The sequence below is a fragment of the Hylobates moloch genome, unplaced genomic scaffold, assembly GCF_009828535.3.
Source record: "Hylobates moloch isolate HMO894 unplaced genomic scaffold, HMol_V3 SCAFFOLD_1178, whole genome shotgun sequence".
In the NCBI taxonomy this organism is placed as follows: domain Eukaryota; kingdom Metazoa; phylum Chordata; class Mammalia; order Primates; family Hylobatidae; genus Hylobates; species Hylobates moloch.
The window spans coordinates 1,340-13,061 of record NW_026653453.1 but is presented as its reverse complement, the minus strand read 5'-3'; the positions used below and the strand labels follow the sequence as shown (position 1 = coordinate 13,061).

Below are 11,722 nucleotides of genomic sequence, written 5' to 3'. Positions count from 1 at the left end.
TCTGTACTTTAAAAAACCATAAACAAAATGTAAAGGTAAGTAACATACAAAGAATATATGGTCAGTACATAGGACAAAAGTGTCACAGATGAAGAAATACAGTGGGCGAGGTGCCTGGAGAAGTGGGGCAGCGGGTGTTCAACTCCAGGTTCAGGGGCTGGGGGAACTGAGGAGTATCTCTGAGCATGGAAATGGCTTTATGAAAGCAATGCTCAAGTAATGAAAGTTTGAATTGGAGAGATGAGAGTGTAACAAAAAGAGACGCGCAGAACACATTATGAATTATGCATTATGAATCACAGCCAAGCTGGCCCTACCTACTATTGTTCCAAATGCACTATGTATTTCCCTACCTTTGTTTTTGATCAAATTACCCCAACTACCTCATACCCAGTGGCCTTTCCCCTTCTCACTGTGGATCCTTTAAAACAAAACTCAGAAACCACCTACTTCTTGATTCCTGACTGCCTCAGAGAGAATACAGTCCTCCTTTCCAGCCCATTCGGATTACACACAGAATGACAAGAATCACACCAGTTATCCTTTTTACCTTCTCTACTAGATTGATTATATTTCTTCATATCCTTCCCATAACCCAGATGCCTAGTAAATAGAAAATTAAGGTTTGGATGCAAACAAAAGGCTTTCCGAGACAGGAGGTTGGTACATTTCCATCAGCATAATCCTTTAATAAGTGACTATATTAGCACTTGGTTCAAATGCTGAGACAGTGCTCTGGCTCAGCCTTAACTTAGGGGTATCAAAACCACACCCGGTGGGGTCCCCAGCAGAAGCCGACCAGCCGGAGGGTGTTGGGTAGCTCTTGCGCATGCTCATGCATTTTTCCTGGTCGATGTACAGGGAATTGGCTTTGACGGCCAGATCACACTCGAGGATGGCTTTGGTGTGGACCAGCCCCTGCAGGGTGTCCTCTGCATCCCTCAGGCGCTGCTGCAGGGTCTGGATGGTGTCGTCAACCTCGTGTACCTCGTTAACAAGGCTGCAGCATAAAGGAATCAGCATGGTTAGGTCAGCCTGTAGCTTACGCAACTCCAAGTACATCACATTGTAACCAGTGATGCAAAGCTCACATTTTCTTTACTTTAGGATATATTTATCAGCAAATGAGAGGTGCATGAAATTAATAAAATATAAAGAAATATAAAGAGAATGGTGACAATGAACCAATGGGAATGTAGATGTCCCGGGAGATAGAAAAGGATTTCATAATTATAGAAAAATATCCAGACCATTTTAAAATCATGATGCCAAGGCAATTCTATAGTTTCACAGAAATTCACAACTGGAAAACGAATTTAGAGAGGTCACCAAGCCCAGCTTCCTTGTTTTACAGACTAGGAAATAGAGCCCAGGGGTTCATAAGCTGCCCTTTCCATCGACACGGGGCCCACATATGTTTGTAAGCTGTACCTGCTTATCCAGGAAGCTAAGAAGGAAATACAGAGATTCAGTGGCCATAATAAGAAACTGGGTCCCATTTCCTGGCCCCATTCCCCTCTCAGCTCCTTGAGACAGAAGAGTAGAAGCAGAGACCCAGGAAGACCCAACTCATCATCTGCAGACACATCCTGGAATATGCTTGCAATTTCTCGGACCTCGAGGGCTTCACTCTTGCTGTCCCCTAAGCTCAGAATGCTCCTAACCCATTCTTCATCCCGCTAATTTATCCCATCCTCAAATCCTAGGTGAATTAACACTTCTTCCAGAAGTCCCTCCCTTAACCCGCAGACCATCTGCTGCCCAGTGTTGTGATTTCCAAGAGGACCAAGCCTTTTACGGCACTCAGGGTCTTGTGATTGTCTGCTTGCAACATCTGCTGTCCTTGCCCGGGGCTGCATCTACAGCCGCTCCTGCAAAAATACAGGCGTGCAAAAATTACTTATTGGGTGAAGACCAACTTTCATGCCCTAGGTGAAACGGAGGACATCTTGGGAGGCAGGGAATTGCCCAAAGGTCTGAATCCATGGGATCTACTAAGAACAAGACCCAGACCCAAGGCAATAAAAAGGAAGGAAAGGCAGGACGGAGCCCGGAGCATTCGCTTCCAAGCCACTTCTAGGGGCCTAAGAAAAGGAAGGCGCTGGTTAAGGCCCCCATGCGAGCTGACTGAAGCAACAGGCCATGGGAACATATCCACGCTGTGAAACACCTTTCATCTTACAAGCGCTACTGTCTCCTGCTTTCCATTGGGGAGGGGAAGAATTAAAGTTTAAGTGCCAAAGTTTGGTTTTGTCTGGGGACGGTAAACACAAAATCTGAGAACTCATCAGAAAGCAAATTTCTTGTTATTGTTTAGGTCAAACTGAATTAAAAAAGAAAGCCTTTTTAAAGATCCCAGGGTATAAAATATCACTAGCAAAGAAACAGATCTTCGGCGAGGCTGCCACAGATGGCTGGTATTGGGATTTTTGATGGTGGATTGTTTACAATCACATGGGGCCTGCCTCTTGTCTCCCACCCCCCCTGGCTTCAACAGGAACCCTGAACCCCAACGTAGGAAACAGAGCAGGATGACATATGTGTCTTTACTCCTTTCAGCCAAATACGAGTCTAGTGGAAATTTTATCTGGGAGGGAATGTTTGAAAATATACATGTCAAAACATCAATGCTAAAAAAGAAAAAAAAATCAAGAGATATAGAACGTAGGCAGTTAGAATACTTGTTTTCACACTGCTGCATGGACACAGCTAGGGAATAACATGCTTCCACTTCCCTCAGTGTTAATTAGAAATATGTTGTTCATCATCTTCAAGGCCCTGTTTCACTCTCAGTTTCCTTGTTCTTGGCTGATTGCAGAGAGCTGTTCTGCTGAAGTCACTCTTTCTCTTTCTTTCTTCTTTTTTTTGGAATTACAGAACCACAAAATGTCTTGCATTCAAATACAAATAAAGCTACCACAGTTTATATATATATATATATAAAATGATTATTTAAGTAGAGCAGAGCCTGGTCTGTCTGGCCTGCCACCAAAAATGCCAAGAATGTTTAGAATCACTTTTGAAATAACTCGTTTAGAACATTTTTAAATAAAAGTGAGTCTTCAAATGAAAACAGCAATTTTTCTCAGTCCCCACTCCCCTTAGTTTATGATCTTTATTTTTTCTAAATCTAGACCGCCGAAGGGCTGCTCTCAGAACCATCCATTTAAAAAGGAAAGTAATCCCCTCCCCCAATAATAATCCTAAAGATTTTTGGCAAGGATATTTTAACCAGAAAACTTGACAGAAACAAAAGTAGGTTTTGTTCAAAAGTCAGTAAAGGAGCAGAGGAAATAGACATACCATGAAGTCGGCAGGAAGTGAAAGAAGCAAATTCTGTTTAGCAGGAAAAGGAAAAAAAAAAGAGTAAAAATCTTTCAGCTCCTCAGGAGAAGCTGTGAATGCCTCATTGTTTGATAATTCCAAAGTCCTATTAGACCACTACCCAAAACCCATTTTAAAAGCAACCCTGTGTTTGTCTAACGGCAGTATAAACAATTTACTTGTTCCCTTCTCCCCTTTTGATGACTCTGCAGAGATTTTTGGAGAATGAAACATCAGCTCAGCTTCTCCTAATAACATTTACATAAAGTCAAAACTGGTGATCTAACTGTAATAGGCCAAGTGGGTGTGCGCTCACTGCTGGGTTCTTCTAAAGCAGAGAGGTGCCTCCAGCGGGCTGTCTAGGGGCCCATCTAGTCTCTGGAGTGGAGAGCTGCTTATCCTAAATAATGAGCTGTGCATGAAGAGGGGTTCTATGGAACCCACTTTGAAAAACATGCAGCCTGAGTGATCTCTTCTGTGGCTATGGCCTAGATAACAGCTCCACCAGGAGAAATACAGCTCATCCTGGAAATGAAGATCATGTGCGTACAACCTAAAGCACACTTCATGGCACTCAACACAGACAACATGCGTGCTATACACGTAAGGTGTTTCATCATAATGATCTCCTCTGTGACCTTCAGTTTCATCCTCTGTGTGAGAGAGAGGAGCATGCAGCATTTACTTTGCCAACTCTTCTCGAATGAGATCAGGTACCTGACAGGGGGATGGTAAATGCATTACACGACATAAAAGACAGGAGAAAGGGAAGCAAATGGCTTGGTGGAATAGAACTCTGGGGTGAGACAGGCAAAGACTCAAACTGCAGCTCTCTCACCACTAAATGTGGCCTGCGCCAAGCCACTCACCCACTCCTGCCTCAGTTTCCTCACTTGTAATATGAAGGTAATGAATGAGATAGTATAAAGTGCTTAGGGCAGTGCCCAGCATCAAGTCAGGTTAAGAGACAGTAGCAGCTATTATTATCATTGCATTGATTATCGCCATCATTATCTTTACTATTATTATCATCATAGATGTTGGCCTCACAAGATCCCCCTTCCTTCCATTTCGGGAAATCCACTGTCTCAAACCACCACTTATTTCTTTATTTTATCCTTAGGATCAATCCTTCAAGATAAGAGAATTTTATCGTGGAAGCAGAGCGAGTGGCATCTCCCCACTGCACCAGAAAGGCTTCTGGAGTTCACGTACTGCCACTTGGCTCCTCCCATTGCTATCAAGTTGATTTACTTCTGCATGGAGCATTTTAGGACCTAAGAATAGCAATGATGAAACCCAGAAAGAAAAGGCAGACTCACAGGTATTGGGAAATTGGAAATGAAGCCAGATTGTGGCGGGGGTGGGGAGGGAATCTTGGCCAGTTCCTTACAAGTCCATCCCAAAATGAATCTTCAAAGTGAAAATAATAATAAAATTCATGTAGTGTTTAGTAGATAAACTGTGGGGTCAGATTCCTCCTGCTGTGTATATATAGGAGCTGTGCTCAATGAAGACCAGCTGGCTTTGATTTCTACTGAGAATGAAACACATTGAAATAAACTTAAATGAGACCCTCAGTCACAAAGACAGCAAATGAGTAGATAGCAGTCAGTGGAATTGGTACTGAAAGTCCCTTTTCTGTTGCATTCCCCATGCTGAGAAATACACAGAAAGTCACAAACTGCTGCTTATAAGACAGGAGTTCTGGAAACTCCGAAGACTCCAAGGACGTGCGAAGGAACCCAAACACCACACTGGCCTCCCTGAGTGAGTTAAAGGCTTAATAGCACTTTTTTTGTGTGTAGCGTTGATGTCCTTTCCTTTTTTAAGGATTTGTGGTAAAATACACATAACATAAAACTTTAACCAATCTTAAGTGTACAGATCAGTGGCATTAAGTACATTCACACTGTTGGTGCAACCGTCACCGCCATCCATCTGCAGGACTGTTTCATCATCCCACACTGAAACTCTTCCGCATTCAACATCTCCCCATTACTACCATTCTCACAGAAGGCTCCTACACCATGTGTATGGCCAGAAAGCAGCTTTCTAAAGAGCCCGGCGCCACAGTCAGTCTGGTGGCCCTCCGAGTGAGCCCCGGGCTATCCCCTCCCACCTTACCTTAGCTGAGCCATGTCTCCGCACAACTCAATGATCGGCCGCCGCGTACGCTCGTCCAGTCTGGTCTGAGCCACCTTCAGGAAGGCAGTCTTGTCCTTGATGGCCTTCTTGATGGATTCTATGGCCCTTTCAGTCTGGAAAACCACCGGCTCGGTCTGTGACAAAGAGAAGCAACTGCCTGAAGCTTTGGTGTGGTCCTTTCAACAACCCGCCTCCCACTTCTTGCCTGTCCACTCCATGTCCAGCACCTGCCTCGACCTCGCTGATGAGGAGGTCCCTTCACCTATACCCTCTATGCTTCCTAGTCCTGCCCCAGGGAATCCACATGTCTCACTGGAGCTGGCATGCACCTGCTCCGGAGAGCGGGCAGCGCCTCTCTCCCCAACCCTAGGCTCAGCGACCTCATTCTGGTAGCTGGAAATCAGCCAGGGTGGGAGTATTTCAACCAGAGAAATTGGCAAATGCTACAAATCAGGGGCTCCCTGCAAGCCGCCCCCAATGGCCGTTGTTCATTACTGACCAGCACACATCTGTGTTCTGATAAAAGTGAGGCTTTGAGTGGCCCTGATCTCCCTCCTCACATCCATCTGTCCGTGCGTCTCTTCCCACTTCCTCTTCCTACTTCCTCTTCCTACCAACTTGAGCGTTGCTTTCCTCCTCACAGAGGATTTCCCTTGCAGCAAATCAGGCTTAAGTTTCAGGGTACCTCACTTGCAACAGAGGACTACTGGCAGTTTTGTATCCCTGATTTTGTATTCATTTTTTCTTAAAGAGGCCACTACCCCAAATTGCATAAACATGGATCCCCCTTTGGTTCTCCCTCCTCTTTCTCTGTAAAGAGAGTCCCTGTCCTATGCTCTGAAAAGCCTCCCTTCTCCTCGCATCTTGATCTCTGCACTCCCATAGCTCCACATCCTCCCCATTACTGTCCCTCTTCCTGGGTTCCCTTCCATGGCCTGGAGACACAACCAAGAATCATCTTTTTTCTTGAAACCTTATGTTTTTACCACCACTCTCCCATCCAGTCCCAACTGAGTCCTCTGCCAAATGTATTCAACCATGGCTGTGCCCACTCCCTTCACTTCTCACCCACCCAGTCTGCCAGTGGCCCCTGGATTTTGTCCCTAGCCCTAGTGGCTGTCATGAAACTTCAGTCTCAAAGCCAACATCGAGGCCTCTCTGACACCTCCCTCTCCTTGAGACCCTCGTCTTGTTTTCTCTAGCCAAGTGCTGTTCCAACTCCCTCCTTTCCAACTACTCCTCATTCCCTTACAGTGCAAGGCTTTGTCCTTGGGTGATGTCTCTGCAATATCCTTTCTACACTACAGAGACCTCATGCAATCATAGATTTAGCACTTGTGTCATCCAGGCACTCTTCAGTCTGTCACTTGAGCTTTGACCTCTCTCCCAAGCTAAAAATCATTTCACTGTTTCTATCACTAAGGCCTTCTTCAAATACTGTGTGCTCCCTGAAACCATCTTGATCTCTTGCCAGTGGAAACAACTGCTCCTTCTTGTAAACTGTGTTCACATTTCATCTGTGTTTCCAAGTTCTTTCTACACCTTTCTGATGCAACTTCCCGTTTTCTATGTGCATGTCTTGTCTCTAAGACATGAGATGTATGTACATCCCCGAGTGCCTAGAACAATACCTTGGGTGTACCTGTTAGGGCTGAATAGTGCCTCTTCCCTCAAAATTCCTGTGTTGAAGTACGAATCACCAGTGCCTTAGAAGGTGACCATATTTGGAGATAGTGTCTCTGTGGGGGGTGATTAAGTTAAATGAGGTCTTTAGGGTGGCCCTAATACAATACAACTTTGGTGTCTTTATAAGCAGAGGAAATTTGGACACAGACACACAGAGGGAAGATGATGTGAAGACACAGGGAGAAGGTGGCCATCTACAAGCTGAGGAGAGAGGCCTCAGAGAAAACCAACCCTGCCGGCACCTTGATCTCAGACTTCCAGCCTCCGTTAATTAATTTTCTCTCTCTCCAGTGAGAAAATTAATTTCTACTGTGTAAGCCACACAGTCTGTGGTACTTTGAGTTAGGGCAGCCCTAGCAAACTAACATATCAGTAAATAAAAATTTGTTGAAGAAGGAATTCTGTCACACCGGCCTTCTAAAAGGCCTTTAGAATGTCTTCTTACAATTGTCTGACCCCATTAACCTTCTCATCAGCGTCTTCTACAACCTGTCTTCAACCTACTTTTCCACGTTCCTCTTCCAGCGCACAAACCATCTACACCAGCCACACACCAGACTCTTTACAGACCTCAACTCATCCTCTGATTTGCTGTCTCCAAGGCTTTCTTCAAGATGTGGCCCCACCTGGAATGTTCACTTCTCCCTCCAAACCCCCAAAACACTTTTGTATTTGTTATTTGATAATCATGATTTGCAATATTCTGTTTGTATTGTTTATGAGCTTTTCATATGCAAGTATTTCTTCCCTGTAATGTAAACTTCCTAAGAACAAAAACTACATTGGATGCTTCTCTCTGCCCTTCACAGCATGGAGCACACTGTCTGGCTCAACTAATATTTGTTGCCTAAAGCAGGCACCATGAGAAGGAAAGGCAAATCACTGCAGCCTGAGAAAATGTGATGCCCTCAACTGGGTAAAACCATCATAGGCAACATGGCTCACGGTGCAAGGTTCTTAAAAATGAGAAACAGCATTGCTTGCTTCAGCAGCACATATACTAAAATTGGAATGATACAGAGAAGGTTGGCATGGCCCCTGAGCAAGGACGACATGCAAATTCATGAACCGTTACATATTTTTTACTATAGGTAACAACAATACATTATATAGTTTCAAATAGCTAGAGGGAGGATATTGAATGTTTCCAACACAAACAAATGATCAGTGTTTGAGAGGATGGATATGCTCGCTCATTACCCTGACCTGATCACCATACATTAAATGTATCAAAACATCACCGTCCACCCATGAATATGTACAATTATTTTTTGTCAATTTTAAAAAATAAGACACAACAAACTATACGTAGCATAATCGACAGAAACAGTAAGAGCTCCAAGACTGATATTAAGGAAAGGAAGAGCTCCTTGTTTATCTTGAAACATATGAATTCTGCTGGACTCCTTCATTTTATAGTCATTGTAAAACTCTTAGGCTTAGAGCACTTAAAATTTTTCAATATCAGAAACACTTTGAACTACCTAACAGTTTCCTGTATTTGGTTGTGTATTCCAGAAAAGGGGTCTGAAATAATTTAACAGAAAACATTTCTACCATATGTTCTAATAATGAATTCACTTCCTAGTTATATACAGTGATTCATTAAACTTTAATAATAATATTTTTGTTTCTATTAAAGACTAAGAACCTTTCATTACATAGTGCATTCTTTGTGTTCCAAATACCAGTGGATTCCAATTTCATGTTGACACCTGGCTACCTGGCTGAAATAAATGGCATGCTTTGTGCTGTTTTAAATTTTTCTTGCTCTGTGTGGCCCGGCTGTCACATGCCTATGGTGCCTCTCTGGGAGTGATGAGAGATTTGTGGTCCCAGAGCACACTGCTCTGTCCAGGTCAACTAAGGGGTACCACTGGTGGTTGATTTACCTTTGCTAAGTGCATCTGAATCTTATTCTTAGCATCTGCAGTCTCAGCAATGCGCTTGGTGAAAGACAAGTTCACTTTGTTGAATTGACTCCACACCTCATTGGCAGTCACAACCAAGAGGTTTTCAATGTCGTCTCAGAAGCTTAGTGGAAGTTGCACGTTCACTCTGGGAGCGGAAAATATTGTCATCTGTAAATTTGGCCCAGGACTCGGGCACTGAGACATTGAAAAAGAGAAGCAGAGGCAGACGACGGTGAGAGTGATGAATCAGCCTACAGGATCGCTAGGCCACTATTTATCCTGTGAGAGAGAAACCCCCAGGTCGCTGATCCTAGCTTCATTATATAAATGTAAATATCAGAGTGAGGCTTATTTTAAACTTTCTTAATTATTCCTTATTTTACTGATAATCAGTTTTCTATATATCTAAAGCATAAGCTAGTTCTTCTGCCAGTTTCAGGGGCAAAAGGATTAATGAATGATGTGAATGTGTAGGTTCATTATAAATGTGTCACACATCACATCAATAAGCATATGACAAAATACTCAACCTCAGGGGTAATCAAAGAAGCATTAATGAAAACAGCCTACTAAAGAAATATTAGCAAAAGTAGACAGAATGATCATTTGCAGTGCTGGCGAGCATATTTAGAAAAAGTTTCTCTGGTATCCTGCAGATGAGAATGTTGAATTAGTACAACCTTCCTGGAGGGTAAAGAGGCAACACAAACCAAGAGCCTTTCATTCAAATGTGGAAAACCCAGAAATTCCACTTCTAGAAACGTATTATAAGGAAACAATGTACCCAAGGATATACGTGTGAGGATATTCCTTTCAGCCATATTTATGCTGATCCCCGAAAAACGAGAAACAACCTAAATGCTCAAAAGTTTAAAACAAAAAGGTTGATTATGGTACATTCAAAAAAGTAATCCATATACCAGGCAAATTCATGTTAAAGTAGAATATTTATTTTACAAACAATGTTACTGAAAAATCAGACAGGCTATATTTCAACTGCGTGCATTGTATGGTATGTGAATTTCACCTCAATCAAGTTAACTTTTTTAAGGGAGTGGCTGGAAGAGACCATGGATCCTGACCAAAATTGCTTCCAGGGGCCTGGCAAAGAAACCACTGATGGGGTAAGTTGAACAAGCTGTGGTAGGAAAGGTATCAAGCTGTTTTCAGCCTGTATCCCACAGCGTCCAGGGCATGCTATACAATGGCAACATGTGGCTTGTCTGTGTTTTTCTTTTTTTTTCTTTTTTTCTTTTTTGGAGACAGAGTCTCACTCTATCACCCAGGCTGGAGAGCAGTGGCATGATCTCGGCTCACTGCAACCTCTTTTCCCAAGTTCAAGTGATTCTCCTGCCTCAGCCTCCTCAGTAGCTGGGATTACAGGCACCCACCACCACGACTGGCTAATTTTTGTATTTTTAGTAGAGACGGGGTTTCACCATGTTGGTCAGGCTGGTCTCAAACTCCTGACCTCAACTTATCCTCCCACCTCAGCCTCCCAAAGTGCAAGGATTACAGGTGTGAGCCACTGCGCCCGGCCTTATCTGTGTTTTTCTAGGACTTCTGCGTCAGGTAGGGTTATTTTCATAGTTAGAAAATATAAACAACAAATATTCCTTTACAAAAGAATTCAGGATGCAATTATCAAGGCCTGACCACAGAACGTGCTTGCTTACTGGAGACTTGTCCAAAGCTGGGTGTGTTTCTCATCTTCAGATGTCTTACCATGCTTTCCCTTCTAACCTGTAAGCTGTGTGCTTTCGAAAGGAGAAAGAGTTAAATGACATCGAAATCACGGCAGTGGCATGTGCCTGACTTACGTTGCATTGACCCTCTCCACTCCGCGGAAGTAGCCAACACCATCTGACATGTTGTGCAGGTGGTGGCATTTGTTGTCGATCTGGTAAGCCATCTGTTTGTCACTCAGGTCGTTCTCCAGCTCATGCTGGGACGCTCTGTCGGCCCTATAACACAGAGTCAGGAAGTGGAGCTTCACACTCAGGTGACAATGTCCTGCAAGGACACATGAGTGACCTTCCATATTGGGACCTCTCTCACTGTTGCTCTCACCATCTCTCCCTCTTCACACAATGTTCAATTTCTCAGTCAAAACGAGTACTCTCTGGATATGCCCATCCATGTACGTCGCTGGGACCCTAACTCCCACCTTGTCTACACTTCTCCTTTCATAGGGTGGGATGGAAGTGGGTAAAGCAGGTGAAGATAAACAGGGGTCCATGATCTGCAGCCCCAGCTGGGGCCCATCTTCCTAACACACACAAACTCTTCCAGACAGGACATGGGTTCAAAGTAATCTGTCCACATCTGTGCCTTCCATTCCTTCCTTTTCCTTTTCCTCTTCTATATCTCAGCTCCCTTTTCCTCCGCTATTCGAATGTAAATCCCCAAGAAATCATGAGGCCTTTATAGCCGAGCCTCCTGCCATCCATTGGTAATCTTGGTTTGTGGTCGTGCTATGGCTAAGAAGTTTGCCAGGAGATAAAAACCAAGGATCAAAATTAACCTCCAGGGCAGGAGTGAGAGAGGGCTTCAGCAGAGATCGGGAGCTAACGGTCCACCCAGGCTCACACACTCCAGCAACCACCCTGCTGGAAGGAAGAGGCCTCGGTGAGCTCTGAGATGTGTGGTCT

The 11,722-nt window shown here is 43.9% G+C and overlaps 1 protein-coding gene and 1 non-coding gene across 3 annotated transcripts; one reads left to right on the top strand and one right to left on the bottom strand.

Moving 5' to 3' along the window:
* Positions 1-660: 660 nt before the first annotated feature.
* LOC116464641 (tektin-3-like) lies at positions 661-11,211 on the bottom strand. 2 transcript variants are annotated; one of them, XM_032147903.2, is made up of 5 exons: positions 10,892-11,211; positions 9,051-9,350; positions 5,452-5,606; positions 3,304-3,336; positions 661-1,000 (listed from the first exon to the last, which is right to left on the bottom strand). In XM_032147903.2, exons 2-5 carry the CDS (start codon positions 9,063-9,065, stop codon positions 688-690), a joined length of 516 nt encoding a protein of 171 aa, XP_032003794.1. In that variant the 5' UTR covers positions 9,066-9,350; positions 10,892-11,211; the 3' UTR covers positions 661-687. The 2 variants fall into 2 exon arrangements, with proteins under 2 accessions (XP_032003794.1, XP_058291119.1); XM_058435136.1 differs by having other exon boundaries at positions 9,051-9,266.
* LOC116464642 (U6 spliceosomal RNA) lies at positions 8,139-8,241 on the top strand. Its single transcript, XR_004246964.1, has one exon. It is a non-coding gene; the product is annotated as a U6 spliceosomal RNA (small nuclear RNA).
* Positions 11,212-11,722: the final 511 nt, after the last annotated feature.

What these genes read in the sequence shown, in the direction of transcription:
- LOC116464641 (XM_032147903.2), bottom strand. An exon ending in GGAGACATGGCTCAGCTAAG is followed by an intron (nt 3,337 to 5,451) that starts GTAAGGTGGGAG and finishes CCTGCTAAACAG; the next exon opens with AATTTGCTTCTTTCACTTCC. An exon ending in CACTTCCTGCCGACTTCATG is followed by an intron (nt 1,001 to 3,303) that starts GTATGTCTATTT and finishes TTTATGCTGCAG; the next exon opens with CCTTGTTAACGAGGTACACG.